General features: G+C 37.3%; 1 protein-coding gene across 1 annotated transcript in view; it reads right to left on the bottom strand.

Annotated features, from left to right (window-relative positions):
- Positions 1-18,834, bottom strand: part of LOC122790617 (protein GPR107-like) — a 584,732-nt gene extending 565,898 nt beyond the window's left edge. Inside the window, exon 1 of the mRNA XM_044058143.1 lies at positions 18,520-18,834. Coding sequence (XP_043914078.1) covers positions 18,520-18,624 — 105 coding nt within the window. The 5' untranslated portion in view covers positions 18,625-18,834. The remainder of the gene's footprint in view (positions 1-18,519) is intronic.
- Between the last annotated feature and the right edge of the window lie 4,872 nt (positions 18,835-23,706).

Below are 23,706 nucleotides of genomic sequence, written 5' to 3'. Positions count from 1 at the left end.
TTCAATTCTCGGCAGGAGCGCCTTCTGTGTGGAGTTTGCATGTCCTCCCCGTGGTAGAGTGGCGTTTGAAAGACATGCATAGAATGGGTGTGCCTTCGTTGAAGGTTGAGTGTCGAGCTGGCACCTCGGCACCCGTAAAAAATCTACTGCCAATCATTAGCGGACAGGAGTTCCGCTGTGGCGACCCCTAACCAGGAAAAGCTGAAAGAAGAATATTTATAAGACAACAGGAAATTCAACCTAGTTTAAATATACTTAATACTTTCATTGTTTAAAGCATGTTATTCATGTACAATTTCAATAGTGGGAACAAAATCCTCGGAAAATATATATATATTAGACATACTTAAAGTCAATTCAATATTTTTGTCCTGTATTAATAATTTTCAGTAATTCAACACCTAGTTAACCCCCCTGTTCCTTACATTTATCTGGTCAAGCCTTTTAATTTTAAAAGACAAAATAATGGAACAATAATCATTCAATCCTGGCCACCTACGGGCATTCAATTTGAGCTGCCACGTAAGCTCCTTTTTCTCCAAATACAGATTCCACAGGTCACCCCTTGAACCCATCCTAACACTATTGCCATGTACTTAAAACAAAACAATGGCCAGGGAACTGGGTTACATGCTTCGCCAAAGCATTATTCACAAGTCCCTTCCCAATACTGTATGAGCTCATATATTCTATCCCTTAGACCTTCGGTTTTGCCCAAATAAAAACACAGGCAACCCTGACATTTGGCCAGGTATACAACCTCTTTGGCATTACAATCAAATTTTGGGGGGAATTTATACTCTACTTCCCCTATTCGAAACTTCATACCTGTGTTAATCCTACTACAAAAGGGGCATCCTCCACATTTCACCATTTGGGTGAAATTCTTTTCCTTAGTATTCAAATTTTCCAAATTCAAACCCCTGTGATAGACTATCTTAGGTGAACTCCCAAACTTTTTTCTAACCAACCTCTCCTCAGTCAAAATCCACCAATTTTTATTTAATATCCAAGTTATCACTCTGTGGTCGCTTTCAAGGGGAAGGGGTGCATGTTGTTAACAGGTAACAAAATTGTCAGAAAAACTGGTATTGGTAAATGATTCAGACAGCCGAGTGCCTTAATCAGAGCAAGAATCTCTCATACACACGTACTTGCATCTGTCGTTGTCCCATACACCTTGCACATTTATCCCTCTTGAGACTGATCGCAAGAAAAGTCTGAGGCGTCTGTGGTGACCGACTGCTCTGTAACATGGAGGGAGTAGGGCAGACTCAGACTTCAGGATATTTACTGTCTCCAGTAAGTGATTTCTCTTCTGACAAACCCCAGCACTGGAATTTGAAAAGACAAAGAACGGTGGTGATGGGACCAAAGAGACTTCAGATACCATTTTATCTTTGTCATGTGGAGACTTGCCAGGGGTACCATAAGAATCACGGATGCCATGAAACCAAAAATCTTGAGGTATTCCCTCAAAGTGACCAAAATCGGAGTAGAAAATCTTAGAAACCAATCTAGATAAAGATATGATTTTTTATTCTGTGGAAGAAAAAGCTCTTAGAACTAAGGTGTCTAGCTGGTACCCCAGGATCACGATTCTGTATGAAGGACTCAAAAAAAATTTTTTATTTTTATTTATTATTTGTTGACCGGGCTAGTCTAGCTGGATATATATCCATTTTCAGTAGAGGCCCAGGGAGAAAAGCTCCACTAGTAACACTGAACAGTAATAAAAAAGCAGTCATAACTCTAGACAAGACAAGACAATAAAGGATTACAAAACAATCACTAAAAAGCAGTAATAACACAAGTAAATAAAAAAAATCCAAATATTGGCAGACAGGATAAAACAACTCATTTTACAGTATGATAAAAGAGATAATTTACAGTAGATTATACATGATGTTACCATAGATAGCTCATTGAAGTTTTGTAGTAAACAGAGTTATTTATTTATTTTATTTTATATTTGATGACCGGGAAAGTCCGACTGGACACAGGTCCATTTTCAGCGGAAGCTCTGGGAGAAAAGCTCCACATATAAAACAAACAAAAACAGTAGTACATTCCCATACAATCATATTGGAACATATTTAACATTTTTACATAGGTGAAGTATAACAAAAAACCTTCTGAATAACATTGTTTGGAAAAATAAGTAATTTAAAAACCTTGTTTGTTAAGAATGAAGTAGTTAATTAGATAAGTGGTGAAGGTTCTGCAGAATCATAGCAGTACTGAAAGGAAAGTGAGTTAATCTGGGGGGGTCACAAGGGCACAGCCACCTGGTAGAGTAGTGGGTAGTTTCTTGAATAGTGAGACAGAGCTGGTAGAATTTATGTGCTTTGGGAGTGAGTTCCAAAATTTAGCTATTGTACAAGCAGAGAGAGCTTTGCCCGCTTCATTCTTGTGTTTGACGACAGTTATGAGATTTTGGTCTGTAGATCTTAAGGTGCGGGTGGTGGTGTATGGCTGTATTAGCTCCTGTAGTGCTGGAGTTTTGTCAGGATGGTAGTACAGTTTATGGGCTATGAAGAGTTGTGTAATTAGTAGTAGCTGGGGCACCTCAAGCCCAGTTGAGCTGTTTGAGAGAGAGACAGTGATGCAAGGGAGCCCACAAGATTTTTTGCAAACCCAGAGCCCCTCCCACTCCCCCATGCACTGGCCCCTCCCTCCCAGAGCCCCACCAACTCCCCACGCAGCCATTTCAGTCTCCCATTACCTGGCTATTTCTCCCAGTTGCCATACACACTGTTCAAAACTCTATGTGCATACTGTTTTATGCTTTACTTCTGATATTACATATATTTCGATTTAATTTACAAATTTTATAACACAAACACTGATAGACATTTGCTAAATGAAGTAATAGTCTTACAATGAAAACAGACTTTGCATTAAAAACTTCTCTACCTTTGAAAGTCACATTAACTGAAACAGCACTGAAACCCACATTCAAAGAAAATGCATCTGGCCATAACTACTTCATTGTTAACAAACAAAGTTTACCTTTGGGCTGTTTTCAAATCTTTGGCCCCTTGCACACATTTTAGGACCATGCAAAAATTCTTTAATACAAATCAGGAAGGTGAATCAATTCTAATATATAATAATTGAATTATATCCCTTGTATAATACAGCACCAAGCATCACTTGATAGAATGTATTTTAAATTTATAGTTTTGAACATTGTTTGGAAAAATAAGTAATTTAAAAACCTTGTTGAAAGGTAAATTAAAAATGCTGGTTACTGCCACAGCACGCTTGCTTATAAAAAAGATAAGTAAATGGATAAATAACTCAAGCAAGCGTTGACAGAGTGAGAAATAACCTTCTATGTGTAAAAAATCCAAGTAATCCGGTCTTCTGAGACAAATAATTCAGTTTATTACACAGATAAACCACGATAGCGCTTTCACTAACTAGTAGCTTCTTCAGATCACAAACAGGAAGCACAGGAACCATGTGCTTTAAATATCTGCATGTTAATTAATCAACCAACTTTTAAAGCAGAAGCGCCATAAAACCCAAAAACTAAATATATAAACATAAAATCATCTCAAGATGCAACAGAAATAAGCAATGGTGTATGCATATTACTTTTAAAAAATTAAAATAACTTCATTCCATAAGAAATAATAAAAATTGAAGTAAATATAAGAACATGTTGTGAGCAGCATACTATCAAGTACAAAAGTGTATACAGCCTAATACATAACTGCATGTGATAGTCATATTATTAATAATACGAGGCAACTTAGAAACTATACATAGTAGATTCCATCAAAAACATGAAACCATATACAAGTCGAAGGAACTATTATCAACCAAAGTGATACTTGGTATAATAAGGTCAGTGCATAAACAAAGATGTATATCTGCATATGTATAAAAATGTGTATATAAATGTAGTGTCTTAATAAATATATGTATCTAAATATAAAAGAATGAATGAATGTGTACAAAAATATAAATAAATAAATAAATAAGTTAATAAGTTATTGTCTAAGTTATTGTCTAAAAATGAAGCTAAAACCATTAACATTAACAGTATTACAATATAAAATGAATAAATTACCCAAAAATGTGATATATGTATGTGTATGTATATGTATGGGAACAAATATCAGAGCACATTGAATTCTTAATATCAAGTACCACTATGCCAGAGCCTTTATCTGCTGGCCTAATTGTTATATTTAAATAATTTCTTAAGTTATGAAGGCTCTTTCTTTCGTGGTATGACAGATTATTATTAAACATAAAATTAGAATTGTTCAGTCTCTTTTTATGAAAATACTTATAAATCTCATCTTCTGTAGTGCGTAAATATGCTTCAATTAATGGATGATTTACTGGTGTATAGTCACTCAGATTCTTAAACACACCTGATGTCATATACCTTGCTGTATGTGAACTGTGTTCATGTTTCTATGTTGGTAAAACGAATAGGGTATTAAGAGACAGAATAAGGGAACACTGTTATAATATAAAGAAAGGTAATCTGCAGAATGCATTGGCCAAGCATGTGACACAAACAAGTCCTGAACACAAGTTCATGTTTAGGGTGCTGGAGAAAATGAATGTTAATGTAAGAGGAGGTGACATCATGAATCATACCGAAGATAGAGAAAGTAGGTGGATTATTTTGCTGAGAGCTGATAAAGGTCATGGTTTAAATGAAAGGGCATCTATCAGACCACACCTAAAGAAACGTAGGCACACTAAGTTCTGAAATTTTAAGAATTCAATGTGCTCTGATATTTGTTCCCATACATATACATACACATACATATATCACATTTTTGGGTAATTTATTCATTTTATATTGTAATACTGTTAATGTTAATGGTTTTAGCTTCATTTTTAGACAATAACTTATTAACTTATTTATTTATTTATTTATATTTTTGTACACATTCATTCATTCTTTTATATTTAGATACATATATTTATTAAGACACTACATTTATATACACATTTTTATACATCTTTGTTTATGCACTGACCTTATTACACCAAGTATCACTTTGGTTGATAATAGTTCCTTCGACTTGTATATGGTTTCATGTTTTTGATGGAATCTACTATGTATAGTTTCTAAGTTGCCTCGTATTATTAATAATATGACTATCACATGCAGTTATGTATTAGGCTGTATACACTTTTGTACTTGATAGTATGCTGCTCACAACATGTTCTTATATTTACTTCAATTTTTATTGTTTCTTATGGAATGAAGTTATTTTAATTTTTTAAAAGTAATATGCATACACCATTGCTTATTTCTGTTGCATCTTGAGATGATTTTATGTTTATATATTTAGTTTTTAGGTTTTATGGCGCTTCTGCTTTAAAAGTTGGTTGATTAATTAACATGCAGATATTTAAAGCACATGGTTCCTGTGCTTCCTGTTTGTGATCTGAAGAAGCTACTAGTTAGTGAAAGCGCTTATCGTGGTTTATCTGTGTAATAAACTGAATTATTTGTCTCAGAAGACCGGATTACTTGGATTTTTTACACATAGAAGGTTATTTCTCACTCTGTCAACGCTTGCTTGAGTTATTTATCAATTTAAAAACCTTGTTTGTTAAGAATGAAGTAGTTAATTAGATAAGTGGTGAAGGTTCTGCAGAATCATAGCAGTACTGAAAGGAAAGTGAGTTAATCTGGGGGGGTCACAAGGGCACAGCCACCTGGTAGAGTAGTGGGTAGTTTCTTGAATAGTGAGACAGAGCTGGTAGAATTTATGTGCTTTGGGAGTGAGTTCCAAAATTTAGCTATTGTACAAGCAGAGAGAGCTTTGCCCGCTTCATTCTTGTGTTTGACGACAGTTATGAGATTTTGGTCTGTAGATCTTAAGGTGCGGGTGGTGGTGTATGGCTGTATTAGCTCCTGTAGTGCTGGAGTTTTGTCAGGATGGTAGTACAGTTTATGGGCTATGAAGAGTTGTGTAATTAGTAGTAGCTGGGGCACCTCAAGCCCAGTTGAGCTGTTTGAGAGAGAGACAGTGATGCAAGGGAGCCCACAAGATTTTTTTGCAGGGGGGGGTGCAAACCCAGAGCCCCTCCCACTCCCCCCATGCACTGGCCCCTCCCCTCCCAGAGCCCCACCAACTCCCCCACGCAGCCATTTCAGTCTCCCATTACCTGGCTATTTCTCCCCAGTTGCCATACACACTGTTCAAAACTCTATGTGCATACTGTTTTATGCTTTACTTCTACGATATTACATATATTTCGATTTAATTTACAAATTTTATAACACAAACACTGATAGACATTTGCTAAATGAAGTAATAGTCTTACAATGAAAACAGACTTTGCATTAAAAACTTCTCTACCTTTGAAAGTCACATTAACTGAAACAGCACTGAAACCCACATTCAAAGAAAATGCATCTGGCCATAACTACTTCATTCTTAACAAACAAAGTTTACCTTTGGGCTGTTTTCAAATCTTTGGCCCCTTGCACACATTTTAGGACCATGCAAAAATTCTTTAATACAAATCAGGAAGGTGAATCAATTCTAATATATAATAATTGAATTATATCCCTTGTATAATACAGCACCAAGCACCACTTGATAGAATGTATTTTAAATTTATAGTTTTGAACATTTTCCCAGTAAGCAATGAAATAAAACATATGAACCAATAATGACAAACTGCCCAATTTCATTTCCGCCATAAAAGGCTACTCGAACGTCTTGTCATTACAATCCACCAATATCAGTCAATATGCACGTTGTCTGCAGAAGTAAAAGTCATCTGAATAATTCCACATTATAGAGCTAAGAAACTAATGGAAGTTGTTGCTAGAAAACAACTTTATATTTCAGTGTTTCATCTACAAATTCAATGCCGGCTGCCCTTGAAGAATAAATTGCCTACGTTATATTAAAAAAAATGGTAAGCTGGTATATTGCAACAGGGAATGGGCGGTAAGCTGAAAAACAAGTTCATAGTTATTAGACATCTCATCCAAAGGAGGACATACTCACGACTGCAGCACTCCACCCCCTTAAAATACAAATCTACATGATGTGGGAGTAGAACCTATAGCCCTCTACATCAAGATACAAGTATGCTACCTGCTGTGCTACTAACAGATACATTTGGGAACCAATGCAGTTGTCCTTAGGGGTCCTTAGAGGGCTGAAGATATACTCTACATTATTTTTATCAGGCCATTTGACATGCTACTGTATAAAAGAATGGTAGCAAATAAGCAGGCTTTAGGGTACTGTCCTAGGCTAAGACAGAGAATAATACACAGCGTGCAATAAGGAACCAAGCCTACTTTGGTGAAAGAATGTTTAGTACCGGTGTCCAGTCTGGTAAGTTCTGACAGCAGTGCTTCTGAATTTCATTATAATTATTACAACTGATTTAAAAGGTACATGAGAAGACTACTGGCACAGTTTGAAATTGAAACGGCTAATAATAAATGGAATACAAAAATCTTCAAAGGAAAGAACTGAAATGAACTATGTGACTGAAGGAGAGGTAGCAGCATTAGCTAAAATGGAAAAGCCCTGGAAGTTTTTATATTAATCATATGTAATGTGTTGAAAGAAAACTTGTAGAACGGATTGAGGGATACAGTTTCCTCTAGGAAGACATGCCACCAGAACAAAATATTAAGTTTGAGAGCTCAGAGTACTGCATTTAATGTTGCATAACTAACATCTGCAAGACCATTTGCTGGAATTTCAAAATCTTGCGGGACAGTGCAGACAGACAAAGATGTCGTATGAGTCGGTAGATCACAGCACTTATGTTACAAGGAAAACAGCTCAGTTTTACACCATGCATCCTAATACAGCTAAATTAGGTTGGTTTGTGCTAGAACTAGAACATAACAGGTGAAATGCAAATGTCAGATTCACGTGGCTATACAGCTACTACTCAAAACAAACAAAAAAAAAATTACAAATGTCATCTATTTTAGAATACAGATGAATAGTATGATCAAAGCTGTTTTGCTATCTCTCTCCTGCAATGTAATTTTTTAACTGACGGCAATGGTTACAAGCAGCGATCAGTCTATTTTTTCAGTCACTTTGCTGTCCCGCACTTTAGACTTCAATTCGCTGCATGCAGTTTGGTTATACACGTCAGTAACTGAAAAACTTATATTACCGAAATATCTAGTCAGCTCATAACACGTAAAGTGACAGCTATAAACTATTATATCATGCAAATATTTTCTTGTAGTTCTGGCCAGGGGACACTTATTACAATGTAAGCTGCCTGCAATGTTCCAAGTAACAGCCAATAATTACACAAAATCTTACTGAAACAAATGTGAAAGAATGCTTCACGAAAAATCCCACTTCTGAACAATTATTGAATTCTGACAGATACTGAAGTGTTATAACAGGAAAATAATACAAATTCATGTCAGTTTGTGCTGGACACACATAAGGGTGCAGTTTTAGACAATCTTAAGTTGTCAGCCAAGGATAAATTTCATACATCAGTACAAAGAAGTACAGGAAACCCATTCCTGTGCGCTCCAGCTCCCTGGCATCAGTATAAACCTATACAATACAATAAGTGCTTAATATATGCTGTCAACACACCTACCTCTCCTACATTTGTACGTGCAATCCGAATGTCCTCTGGAATTCAAATTCCCAGTAGGCGCGAAAGACGAAGACGTAAACCATCAGTTGCACAGGCACAGAAGACGAAAACAGGTCACAAACACCTGTTGCGTCTGTGCGACTGGACGAGATTCAAAGGGCGTTCTTAAAGAGGAACACCCTTTAAAAAAAAAAAAAAACTTTTTTTTTAATTAAAAGTATAATTAATTTCTCAGCCAGCCAGTTCCAGGGGGGGTGCAGGTGCACCCACTTGCACCTGCCTGCGGGCGCCCATGCAGTGATGGGATCTATATGAGGCGCCAGTGGCAAACTTAGCAATCTTGTTATAGCTAGATGCAATTTTGTTTTGTTCACTTTGGCGAAGATTAGTCAGGATTGGGGAGGCGTACAGTAGGGTGGATAACAGGCGAGTTCTTGCGACAGCGGCTTTGGTATAGCTGGTCATGAATTGCCTGTTCCTATACAGGAGACCCAGTTTTTTGTTTACTTTTTTGATTGTTTGTGCTATGTGTATGTGAAATTTGAGATTGTTGTCAATTACTACTCCTAGGAGTTTGGTGTGTGTTGTTGGGGTGATAGTGGTGTTGTCCCTAGATTTTATGGTGAAGACAACATTTGGTGGAGAGGATCTACCAGGACTGAAGAGAATAAGTTTAGTTTTTTTAGGGTTTAGTAAAAGTTTAATGCTAGAAAACCATGTTTCAGCCAAAGCAAAGTTATCCTGTGTTACTGTTTGAAGTTAAACGAAATAGGATCTTGGAGATAACAATAGAGAGGGCTACAGAATTAATCAGGGTTGCTGCAGGGGCATAACCAACGAGATTTGAAGTGTCTTTTGAGATTTTGTTAAAGAGGGGTACGGAGGTAAGTGAAGCGAGTTCATTAGGTAGTAGGTTCCAGTTTTTTCCAGCAGTGTTTGAGAACAGAGAATCCCCTGCCAAGTTGTTGGCCTTGCTTATACTAACTAGAGGTTTGTTTGAAGAGTGTAAGATATTAAGATTTTTGTAGGGGATAATCAGGTTAGAAAGTATAGGAGTGTTGTTAGGTTGACTTCGGATCTTATGGACAATGGTTAGTTGGAGTTGGTTTTGTGGTTCGAGCCAACCTAGCTGCTTTAGATTCTAACAGTGGTGAGTTCTAAAGGGATTCCCAGTGGCAAATCTGGCAATGTTGTTAAAGGAGTTAGCTAATTTGAGAAGATTATTTTTTTTCAGGTTAGTATATATAGGTGAGGCGTAAAGAAGAGTTGAGATTAGATGGAGTGGGTGATTGTGGTTCTAGCTATAGGAGTCATGAAGGATTTAATCCTGTATAGGGAGCCAGTTAACCGTTTTTATAGTGTTGCTAATATGGCTATCAAAAGGTAAGGTTATTATCTATTGTAATTCCTAAGAGTTTGGTGGTGGAGTCAGGGGATATGAGGGTGTCATTGTTAGATATTACTGAGAATTCTATAGGGGAGGACTTGCTTGTAGGAGTAAAGAGTAGAAGCTTAGTTTTTTTGGGATTCAAGAGGAGACAACATTTTAAGAACCATGTCTCCACTGTGTTAAATACTTTGAGTCAGGGATTGGAGTTCTGAAGAGGAATTGGCTGAGCATACGAGTGTAGAATCGTCAGCATACTGAATACAGGTAGCTTGAGGAAAAGCTAAGTAGAGGACATTGATAAAAAGTGAGAAAAGGAAAGGACCTAGAATGGAGCCCTGAAGGACTCCAAGGGTGACTGGCAGGTGTGAGGATAGGTTTGTGCTCCCAGAGCATTGCCTGCTGCCTATTGCTGAGGTAGAAATTGAACCATTGTACAGCCCGAGTGTCAAGAGAAAGGGATTTGAGAATATTTTATTAGGGAGGTTTACCATATCAAAAGCTTTTGAGAGATCAATGAAGAGTGCTGAAGAGAGGATGTTATTATTACGGTTTCTATTAATGGAATGGTGAAGGATAAAAGGGCAGTGGTGGTACTGTGAAATGGCCTGAAGCCATGTTGGCTATTAGCTAGTATGTTGTGTTGAATTAAATGGTCTAGAAGCTGATGATGAATACTTTTTTCCATAATTTTTGCTAAGGGTGATAAAAGGGCTTATGGGCCAATAGTTAGAATATTCATTTGAGTTACCACCTTTGTGTAGGGGAATAATGCGAGAGATTTTCCAGATGACTGGGACAGTTCCCTCAATAATGGTTCTGTTTATAAGGATGGCTATAGGATAGGCTACAGTTTTTGCAGCTTTTTGTAGATATTCAGAAGGTATCTGGTCAGCAGGAGAGTACAAGGCTTAAGTTTCTGGATACGTTCGATTAAAACTATTTTTGAATGTTCTACTGGAATTCCAGCTTATGTAAAAGATCTCTCCTAAGTGAGAAATTCCAGACACTTTGAAAAAGACTTAGACAAGCAAGTTTTCGACATATGGAAAACTGTGGATATCCTGTTAGCTACAATGGGCTATAACTGCAATCAGGCACTTTGTGAACACTCTTGCTGCAGTGGACAGTCCAAAGGGCAAAGGAGAGAACTGATATGTGATCCAGAAATACAAAACCTTAAGAAAAGCCTGAAGTCTGGACAAACAGGGGTGTGATGATAAATATCTTAAAATCTAGTGTTCCCATGAAACCTAAAATGAGGAAGCACAGATAATAGGTTGTGAAGTAACATCAATGTGAATTTGGACACCATCACAAACAGGTTTAAGAAAGAATATCCAAACCTGGTCTCCAAGCATTTTCTTTCTTTGCCCTAAAAACATCCTTGAATAAAAATCTTCCCCCAACTGGGAAGGAGGAACTGGTTTCATCACACCCTAAGCATCTGATGAAGGACAGATGGAGAGAAATAGTGTGGTCTACTGAGAGGGATACCCCCCTGGAAAGGGCAAATTTCCTTCCACTGCCAATAGCAGCCTTGATGTATGATCTTCAGAACACATTTGTCAGAAACTATCTGATGCATACGAGAAAAGATGAGATCCAGACTTTCTAGCAGGGAAATGGGGGTTGCGGGGGAGGGGTGACAAGGTCCCTTAAATAGTCAGTCAGTCAGTCAGTCAATCTGGCTAGATGGACTGTTCTTAGTTTTGCAAAATTCTAAGATTCTTTTAAGAAAAGGCATGGGGGTTCCAAATGTTTATCTGTATTTTGTTTATTGTCAAAACTGAATAAGGGTTTGGAAACACCTCAGAAAAATTGGAAAAGCAAGGCTGAACAATCTTGGGAGAGTCCTTGTATCACTTTATCCCTTTCATCACACTTTTTGATCAACTCTGCAGCAGAGGAACCAAAACCTAAACCTCTGTCAAAAGAGAGAGTTTAAAATCCCATTTTATCTTCATCCGACAGTTCTGAGCATGTAGCCAGGTAAACCGCCTCAAAAACAGTACCAGTAGCTACAGCCTGGAAAAAGTATCAGAGTCATACACACATTGTAAATTGTGTGTAGTAACTTGTACACCAGAAGTAAATTACTTAAAGCACATTTTTCCTCACAAGAAGAAACCGTAGAAATAACATTTCTCATACATTACAATTACTCAGAACAAACTTCAACAAGCGAGCCTGACAATTCAAAATCCTGGAAAATCAAAGTTACAGAAACTTACAATTTTCTCCCATACATATCAATAATCTTCCCGTCCTTATCAGAAAGAGTAGGATTGGAATTAACTAATTGCTTTAGCAGCAATAACATTAACTAAAGCAATAGTTCCCTGGTCAGGTTTGGGAAGTGCGTATAAAAAAACCTTAAGATTTAGGAACTTTACACATCCTATCTGCCTTTTTAGGGTAAACTGTCTGATTATTGGGAAAACTGCAGGAAATCGAAAACATCCTCCAACAGGGATAGAACTGGAGGAATGAGTGAAGGCTCTGGAAATTCCTTATGTAACAGCTCACAGTATTTTGTGAAAAACTGAGAAACCTCAGTGTTCTCCCACAGAAAACGCTGACACATTCTGGAAATTGTCTCTGAGAAAGAGAAATCCCCAGGGGGAGATTCATAAACTGAGCTTTCCACAGAGTCTGAAAAACAAATTGAATTAAAAATCCTGTACCTGTGCTTTTACATTCCTGTCCAGATTCAGAATCTTGAATCTATTCAGAAAAAGAGGTATCCCTCTTTTGTTCACCAGAAACTACTTTATAAGAAGGATCATCGGCTAGAATTAACACTTAGCCAGACCCAGTAAACTACTACTGTCCAAGGAAATGTAGATGCACGTTTAGTTTACAGGTTTTTTTTTGTCTTTTTTTTTTTTTTTTACAGGAAAAATAAGGCCAACTGTTATTAAAGCTTCTCAATTGATGGGTACAGCATTCTGACAAACTAAGGTTTCTTCCAGGACTGTCAAGAGTGGCTCTCCCCTGCCCACTGAGTGAACCACAACAGCCAGAGAGTACATGGCTACCCTCAGGGTCAATGACTGCTGTAGGTGCTAATGAAAAGATTATAGGTCTGAGCTACAACAAATAACCACAGTAAAGTCAACCACCTGCAGCTGAAGCAAGCTACTTATCTACAGTGGTGGCATGGGCTGTTTGCTTAACTTTTTCTTTTGTAGCTGCAAGGGCTGACAGTTTGTTCCATGGTCAAGCCAAAAACACTTTCCTGGGGAAAACAAGCAGTGAGAGCAAGTAAAACTTTAAAAATATTTAAGTCACTTTTCAACATAAAAACATGGTAAAGAACACTTCAAAAGTTGTTTATTTTACTTTTTGGGGCTGGCAATTTGTTTCGAAAGACCTGATGACTGCAGGATACTTAAATTAACTGGAAACAACTGGAATGAATGTCTATCTGTTAATTACCCAGAACTGTTCTGAACAGGTGCCAGTCTCTCCTTTATGGACCAACTCTTCTTGTACCTTTCAGAATAAAGTCTGCACACACTACAGTTGTTAAACATGCTTTATTATGTACAGTGGAGGTAGAGATCAGCAATATCAGACTCAAATCTTAATGCCCATGGTTTCTGCATTCATTATACTGTCCATAAATTGCACATGGGCTAAAAATACAAAAAACACTTTGCATATCAAAGGACCCTACTCAACTATGGAAGAGCATCCAGTGCATTTACTATTAAAAACCTCAGTCAACACAATGTGTGGATAATACGGACTGACAAACTTAACACCTTCTTCAGAAGATCTGAGGAGACAAACACCTCACCAAAGAAAATACCCAATGGACAAGGATTCCACATTATGTCTCAGCCTGGAGACAGCTCGAAAGAACCCAAGAAAAGTCCACCCAGGTAAGGCAGCAGATCCTGACATGATTCCAGGTTGTCTACTCAAGGACTGTGCAGATCAACTGACACCAGTCTTCACTGACATCTTCAAACACAGCTCTCAGACGCATATATATCATTATCGCACAATGAAAAGAGCGAACGCTCTTTCATCGAACTGACAATATCGAAATGACAAAAAAGCAGACACACGGAACAGCGAATTTTTTCCCGGCGGAAAAAAATTTGCTGTTCCGCTCAAATAAAAAAAAAAGTTTAAACACAAAATTTTGCCCCCCACACCCCCTACTTAAATATACAAACTCAGAGATCGTACCATAGTGGAGGAAATGGCAAAGCCCCGAAGACGGCCAAAAAAAAAAAAAAAAATCAATGTTTCGTGACTTCACTTTTTTCTGCTTTCGACATTACTGGATCTATGAAAGAGCGGTCGCACTTTTCATTGAGCGATAATGTGATACAGACCCTCTCAGACAGGCTAGTGTGCCAAGATGCTTCAACTCTGACATCATCATTCCTCTGCCAAAGAAGTCATCCACAGTCACATTAAATGGACTACCAACCCATCGCACTCACACCACTGGTGATGAAATGCTTTGAAAGGATGGTCAAAGAGCATATATCATCTTGTCTACCTGCATATTCTGATCCTTTAACATCTGCTTACAGACCAAATTGGTCCACTGCAGACGCTATATCCCTGGCACTACATCACACCTTGAACCATCCTGAAGGCAAAAATTGCTATGTATGTATACTGTTCATAGTCTTCAGCTTAGCCTTTAACACTGTAATACTGCAGCAGCTGTTGTCTAAACTAAGTCAACTAGGCATAGAAAAAAAACTCTGCAACTGGATAATTGACTTTCTAACAGACAGGCCCTAAACAGAGTTGGCAAGAACCATTCACGATGCAACACTCAGAACACAGTGGTCCCCACAAGGGTGACACTAAGTACACTTCTCTTCACAACACTGACCCAAGACTGCTCTGCAAAACATCAGACAAATCACATCAAGTCTGCCTTCAATACCACCGTGATCAGCCTCATCAGAAATGATGATGAGGGAGGCATACAGACAGGAAGTGAACCACCTCACCAGATGGTTCACAGACAACAACCTAGTACTAAATGTTGAAAAAAACAAAAGAAATCATTGTTGACTTCAGGAGGAAGCAAGGGTCCTACGGACCCATCACCATCAGTGGCATGGTAGTGGAAAGGCTAAAAAGCACCAAATTCCTAGGGGTGCACATCTCAGCTGTCCTAAGCTGGGCAACAGACACCTTCAGCCTTGTAAAGAAAACCCCAAAACACCTCCACTTCCTCCAGAGACTATGCAGCGCAAACCTCCCCTCCCCTCCTACATCCTCATGACCTTCTACAGGGCCAAGATCAAAATCATACTGACTAACATCACAGTCTGGTATGGAAACTTAGAAAAGGTTGTAAAGCAGGTCAGGAAAAATCACAGATCAAACCCCCAGTCCTTACAAGACCTCGTGAAACTGATAAGGGATAAGTATCATCCCGCATACGGACTGTTCCACCTCCTGTCTTCAGGGAAACAATACAGAAACATCAGGCGTAGAACATCAAGATTCAGGAATAGTTTCTTTCCACAAGTGATCAGACTGTTGAACAACTAACCTTAATGTCAACACTCTCTCAGTTTGTAAAAACACCATAAGTGCAATACGACTGTCTTCGCTGTTACAGAATTAAATTACTGTATTTATCCAAGTTAGACAATCTGAACTAATTACATGCACAAGTACGGGAACTGTACTTACACCATGCTGCTATCCTATCTTAAAAATGGTGATGGGTAAGTTATCAATGTGAGTATTTATATCTGTACTGTCTAAAATTTCTTCCTTTATATGCTTCCTTCACCCTCTTGTGAAAACTGTTTTTCAATGCACATGAGACTTTAGCAACAAAATTTCATCCAATGATACATTGCATTTGTTGATCTGAATGACAACATTTACTTTGACATAATTTCTGTACTCTGTCTACAACAACACTGCTGACAATTATGTCCATAGTATTCGCACATATATTCTGATCTTTCTGAATAAATTAATTAATATTCTGGAATGCTGGATATCTGACCTGACTTCTGCAATTGGAGTGTCTGTACTGCCACAAATTTCTGCATATCAGTCCAAACGAAACCATTTTGTAAAGTTATACACGCCTCTTTAGCCTTGGTTCCTAAGCCTTGTAATACACAAACAAGATGTGTTTATACTTAAATGTACAGCACATTCTGTTCTTACCAGTATTCTTGACTGAAGGTTATTTTAACTGATTGAAACTGCATTTACTAAAACTGTAAAGCCTGCTTTAATATGGTTGGATGTCTAGACGTGAAGAATACTACATTTCCGTACACCGAAATGACAAGATCTATCAATTTCTCCACAGAAAAAAAAAAGTTTTTCAGTTACTTTAAGCATCATTTAAAATTACTTGGGGGGAGGGGGCAGTCTTACTTAAATGTACAGTGCAGTCTTGTGCGGAGGTATGGCAGTAGCCTTGCTACCTCACAGCAAGAGTTTTTGCCGTTCGATTCTCGGCTGGGCTTGGAAGTGCTTTCTGTGTGGAGTCTGCATGTCCTCCCCACGGTTGGGTAGCATTCGAAAGACATGTGTGCGTAAATGGGCATGCCTTCATTTAAGGTTGGGCGCTGAGCTGGCACCTCGGCATTTCGTAAAAAAAAAAAAAAAATCTACTGCCAATCATTAGCGGACCAGAGTTCTGCTGTGGCAACCCCTTACCGGGAAAAGCCGAAAGACAATTACATTTTCCAATTTTAAAAAAAATTGTTATTTTCCCGTTCAGGAACTGTTTTATGTGCCTAGCAAAGAAGCAGCACAAGCTGGCCATCAATCCTCAAAAGCCTCAGAGGTGCATCTTCCTCAGCATCAGGGAAGCAATAAAGGGCTAGGCACCAAACCCAGTCTTTTTAGTTAGTTCAGCTCAAGCTGACTGATGGTTTGGGAGCATGGAAGATGGCCATCTGTTACAGCCTACATAGGTTATAACCTATATAAATAAGGCTATGGCAGCAGTTTTCAGTATGATAAACTATTAATTTCAGTAACTGTATTACCTTTACAGTAAGTATCTCCCTCCTCAACTGCTATACAAGATCATTTACATTCAATCAAATCTTTGTTTATCCTAACATCACAACTGAATCTCACAAGCATGTGGTTCTCTCATTACAATTTAGCCACCATTTTTCTTTTTAAAAAAGTTAATTTATATGCTTCTCAAAGTTTGGGGGCTAAGAAGACAGTAAATGAGGTTGATGCACTAAAGTTTTATTCCAGGTGTCTGTAACGTTGACGCGAATTTGGAGTGCCTTCTGAGACTGTAACAGGGGATGACAGGAATACGTTTAGCAGAGAAAAGTACAAGAATGCACTACTGAAGCAGTTTAAGAAGTTGGCTTTCGTAGCAAAAATTCTTTTTTTTTTTTCTCCTTTAGTATTTTTCTGCACCTTAGCTGAAAAAGTCACATCTTTTGGATCAGTCCAATTATCATCTCATTATTTAAATACACTACATCTGTAAATATAGTACATCTGCAGCTCCTTAAATAAAAAAAGGCAAGGACACAATTCCACAAAAGTTTTCATTGGAGCCTCATTAAAGGACTGTCTCCACCTATTGCTGAAGGCTGGGTGAGTGAAACCACTCAAGAGGGCACTTTACCTTAGGATTTTTCTGGTATTAAAAACAAAAGGTAACAAAGATGTGGTGTGCCAACACTTTGTCCTTTGTAAAGGAACTGGTAAGTTACCATTTTCACCTGTAAAACATGGTCAAGACCTCTGTGTACAAATTATAATGTTACAAACTCTGTTCTTTCAACCACTGGAATGCTAACTGCAAAAGCAAGCACTGTAATATGGAAGTGATGTTCGTTTAGATCAACCAATATTTAACAACATCCCTATTACAAAAATGAAAAGAAAAAAAAAGAAATTTCACATACCCCAACATTCCATGGTACCCTACCAGACTGTACTCAATATGCAACATTCACTAGCTGGTACAATATCTGGAAAAAATCCACAAAACTGAGTCAGCATCTCCTGCTCATTGTTTACGAATCTGGACACCACATACGAATATGCAACTTTAAACGTGAACATAATATACGCTGCAGTATGCGCTATAGACCCAGTAACACAAATAGAAATTAAGGGAACAAAGCCAACAGTAACACTGGATACAAATTATTTAACCAGTAATTGACTTCTGACAAGCAGGAAAGCTTGCCCCGTGTTTGTAGTGCATACTATTCATAAGAGAAATTGTGGAACAGCAACTTAAACTACAAGAACAGTTTCAACATATCATTACGGTGAAGTTGTCACATTTCAGAATGTCCCAAAAACAACTTCACAATCCACTTCCAAATAAAGTATGACTTTAAGTCCCACTTATTTGCTGCTTTTTACTAGAAAACGTACCAACACAGATCTCTCAGTACAAAACCATAAGATACAACCTGAAGTAAGCAACAGACACACGTAGAGTATAAGCATCTTCGACTTTAGATCTCTCACTTTCACTAAATGACCCTCACTGCAAATAACTTCAACAAAATATACTTCAAACAGCTTACCTTCAGTGATAAATGATGAAATCTGCATTCTCCTTCAAATAAAGTAATACATATTACAAACGAAACAAATCTCCAAAATTCAAGCCAGCTTGTCAAAGAAGCCATTTTCACTTTAACACTATAATTCTGCCCACCTACTTCCGGGGTCAAAGGGTAACACTGACAGCTTGTGTCCAACGTCTTAAAAAGTTCTTGTGTTTTTATGCCTTGTGCATTTGTAGCAGCTTTTAAAGTACGACAGATGTGTGTAATACAAACACCAACACGCCCCGCAGGAGGAGGAAAACTCTGCGGGCTACAAATTACAATTTACTCTTACTGACTGCAAAAAAGGGTGACGCACTTGTATACGTCGCCGCATATTATATATCAGATACTCCAAAATGTACCGTCTGATGTATAATAGACACACGTAGTTTAAACCGGTGATGTTGCTGTCCCTCATGTTGACTAAGGGCGTTCCTGATTCTTTTTCCTAAAAGTATTGCTCAGCCCAGCTAGTAACTGCAGTTAAAATATTTATTTGCTTGATTTATATATATATATATATATATATATATATATATATATATACACACACACACACACATATATATATTTATGTATATACGCACGCGTATGTATGTATACATATTATATATATCATACATATGTGTGTATGTGTATATATTTATTTATTATGTGTTAACCGGGGATATCCGACTGGAAACGTCCTTTTTCAGTGGAGGCCCGGGAAGAAAAGCTCCATGTACACAGTAGAATATTACACTAGGCAGTTAAACTTGCTTAAAGGATTACTGTACAGGTTATGGACCGCACATGATTGGCATTCTGTTTATTTGACGGGTAAAGCATGCAGAGATGACTGGAAATCTCCAACAAGTGTAATGAGCTTCTTAAAATAATGTAATCCTGTCCTTTATTACACATACTGTCATATGTATTTCAATACCCAAGGCTTATACATTATCTAGTTAAGTATTCTCTGCATGGCAGCAACAGAAAGGCTTTCAATGCTGGCAATTCTTTAACAGTATGCTTATTAAAGCTTACTTGCATCTTACCGTCTCAGACAAGCTTACCTAATTGTCATTAAAGCATTGCTACTTAAACACAGAGCAACAGGCACTTTGAGTAATAAGCATAAACCAACAGTACATAAATATGACAAACCAGACCATTCTGCAAAATCAAGGACAGATGAAAAGCCACTGTAGTACTTGTGTCTACCTTGGATGGGGGGATACTCTGCACATTTACACTGCTTAACTACACCTTGCCTTGCTTGGACACATCCAGAGTCACTACATGGGGGAGTGGGGTGCAACGAGTATGTCACAATTTGAAATGTCTACGGATGACTGTGATGGCCCTGACACATTTGTCATTCCTCTCAACCTCAGAACAAGAAATATTGACAAAGCCATACATAGAAGTGGGACAAAGGCCTAAAAATAAAGACAATTTTTAAATATTGCTTTTATAAACTTAGAAAGATAATAGAATAGGTCTTGCATTAGTATGAATTTTTTGAAGGGTATGAAATCTGAAAGTCAAATGTCTGTCATTATTTTCTAACTTCAGTCTTTAATGATTTGCCACTAATTTCTCAGAAAGCCACAATTTTATGAAAAATGGGCCAAATATATGAGGCAAAAATCTGGGCATTCTGCGAAAATCTGTACAGTTGAGAGGTATGCTTGTAACTCATGCAAAGTTTTTAAAATGCCCCGGTTATCAGTTATAAATATTTTTACTACCTTCACTACACATACTAAAAGTAGTGACATAGCGTACAGTATTATTATTCCTAAGGACCTCAGTTGTCTCCATTCCTATGGGGGCATTACCAAAATATGGTCTAGCTACAGAATTCCTGGATGCAATAACATCTTTCAGTCTACAGGCTCTCTGCCATTAATGTATTATACCCGGCAACTGTAAGTGTTTCTAATTCTGTTTTACAGAACTTGCATTTTTCTGTTTCTTCCACATGTTCAATGGGCTTTGTAAACCAATATGTACATAATGCACTGTCCTGGGCTGCTAATATTAACTTTTCAACTTTTGGTTTAAATTCACCTCTCCTTAACCATTCCTGTGTCATATCCTGATCAGCATGAGATTGTTCCAGCAGTTGTCTATACTTGCAACTATATTTATGCCTTTTCCGCATTTCTTGCCTTCTCATCTGATCCTTCTTATATTCTTTTGTTTATTTATTTATTTTTTGGCACATTCATTTGCTGCCCAGTTTTTGTCCACTTCTTTAGTTTCCATTCCCACTTGACACAATATGCTTCTGCTAAACTAAGCAGGGAAGTCATCTTAGATTTGTTCTGTTCATGTTTCTAAACTTTCACTGTTAGAGTCTGGTGAAGTCAGCAGATGTGTATTCAGTCATTGCAGATATATACATATAATCAGTTTCAAAGAGGCCCATACCTCCTTCAGAATGAGGAATCTTGGTATACAATGATTTTTATATATCATTTGATAAGCGAGAAGCGTTTTTCTTGTTTTCCTGTCCAATTGATCTAATAGCTTTTGGGGCCAGTCAGTCACTCCAAAACTGTAAGTTAGAACAGGAGGGGCAAATTGATTTATAGCTTGGACTTTGATCCTAAATTTTAGTGCTGTTTTCAGTATTAATTTTAGTCTTCCAAAATATTCCTTATTGAGTTTTGTTCACATTTATTCATGTTATATTGTCAATTCTTCATCAACTCCCAAATATTTATACACTCCCTCCTGCTCAAGTTCCTATATATCACTTTCCTTTCCTCGACTGATATTGTCTTGGTGCTCCAACTTTCCTGCTTTGAATGTTGCTATTGCACATTTATCAAGACCAAATTATATTTCTATAGCATCTGAAAAAGTTTTGGCCACTTCCAATTGTGCTTTCAGCTTCTCATCTGATGAACTATATAGTTTTAACTCATCCACAAAAAGAAAATGAGAAATCTGTACACTTTGTAGTTGTTTGGGAACCAAACTGTAACTATAGACTAATCTGTTAAGTAGATAGCTTAATAGGTTAAGGGCAAGACAAAAGAGCAGCGGTGACAAAGAGTCACCCTGGAATATCCCCCTTTGAATTTTCATCTCTGGGATAATAATTATCATGGGTTAGTTGCAAAGTGGTTTGCCACTGATTCATGGTCACTGTAATGTAAATGATCAATGTAAGGCATATCTTGTACATCTGTAAGCATGCCTTTATCCATGAAAGTTGGATGTTGTCAAATGCTTTTCTGTAATCTATCCATGCCATACTTAGATTCTTCCCCTTTTTACAGTTCTCCATTATGATTTTAACAGCAAATGATCCTTTGTTCCGTATGATTTTATTTTGCTATCCTTTTGTTCTATTTCCATGATTGAGTTTTCTTTTAAATGATTATAAACTCTGTAAGCATCATTTCCAGTATATAGTTTATACATCGTTGGAAGGTAAGTTATCGGTCTATAGTTTTTAGGATAACTTGCAGGTTCAGTATGAAGGAGGAGTATTATTTTTTCCTGTTGGTAACCAGGTTGGTGTCATTCTTGAAATGTGCACATAAATAGTTCTTACTCAGGGCTAAATCTTCATGTAAAGATGTTAATATTTTAAGCCAGAAGTTAGGTTTGCATCTAGGCCTGGAGTTTTCCAGTTAGGAGCTTTTCTAAATTTGTTCCAGTTTCCCTAGCCATTACTTCATCCCATCTCACATCCTGTACATTTGAACTTCTTACTGTTTATTTTACTTCTTCTACCCATTCAGCATCTTTGTTATGTTCCAGAAGGTCTTCATAAGACATTTCTCCAAAATATGTCTATTTCTTCTTTTTTGGTGGTGTTTCTATTCCTTTTGCTTTGTTTCCCAGTTATCTAGAAAACTATTTTGGTCATCAATGAATTGCTTATTATTTTTTATCTTTCCTTTATATTTATCTGCATATCTTCTATATTTTTCATGACTGTGCTGATATCTTTCATTTATTGCATGCAGTAGTGTACAGTAGATCCTGATCTTTTCAAATACTGCACATTGCTTTTATCATGTCTGTCTTTCTAAGTATTTTTGTTCCCTCTTCTATACTCTTCTAACAGTGACACTTCTTGTCTTAATTACTTTATAGTTTTCTCTATTCAATACTTCCCTGATGGCTTCTGATTTCTTCCCTTCCTTTCCCTGAATTTTTGTGGTAAGACTTTTTCTATTATTAATTTAGCTGCACATAATATACTCTTTTTACTTCTATAATACCACATGAATTTCTATTAATCCACTGTGGTGACCCCTAACCAGGAAAAAGCCGAAAGAAGAAGTCTTTATTACTGTGTTCATTTCTTTTATCAGACTTCTAACATTTTGGGTTTTATTGACTTTCTGTAATCTAGTTCTTTCATCGATCTTAATATGTCTATCAATTTCTATTAAATCAAAGAACTTTTCCCTTAGATCTTTTTCTTCTAAACTGAGGGTTCATTCCTTATCTTAAATTACCTGACGGCATCCTACAGAAAGTTCCAGAATATCTTCCTGTGACATATTCTCTTCATCTGCATCCTGCATTATCTGTTGCTTTTTCATATGGGAAGTCATTGGATATCACTCCACAGCACTGACTGCATCAGAGTTGCCACTGTTTCCTGCTCCCTCCCTTGATGTGCAACTCAAACTGAACTTTTGAAGGCTGCAGAGAATCTTTATGTGGCAACTGATCATATGCTTCCTGTTCCACCTGTTTCTCCTTAATCTGGGGACTCATTATTCCATCATGCTGTGATGCTACCAGAGCTAGATTTTCTATACTAAATTCTTCACCTCGTAGGTAATCCATAAACTCAGTTTCTATTTCTTTAACTTCTCCGTTACTAATCCTCTTTTCTACTTTCTCCCTTTGTTTTCTTCTTATCTTTATTTTTGGTGCTGCTTTTTTGTATTGATTAGCTTTGCTCTTTGCATAAATATTGCACCATATTGAATCTTTTTTATTTCCCATTGTGACAATGTGGGTGAATGGGACAGTGCATGTGTAACATATGCCAACATAGTTAGCTGGAGTTTTGTAAAGAAATTTCTGTCATTTGACTATCACACTGATTTGTACAGATGCTTGTGTTCAGAATGTATCATCAGTGTTATTATACCTGATTAAACGTTGATGTTTAAACAAAGAATTCTGGAAGGGAAG

The sequence above is a fragment of the Protopterus annectens genome, chromosome 16.part0 (assembly GCF_019279795.1).
Source record: "Protopterus annectens isolate FY-2018-M chromosome 16.part0, PAN1.0, whole genome shotgun sequence".
NCBI lineage: Eukaryota > Metazoa > Chordata > Ceratodontiformes > Protopteridae > Protopterus > Protopterus annectens.
This window is presented reverse-complemented; position numbering and strand designations above follow the sequence as displayed.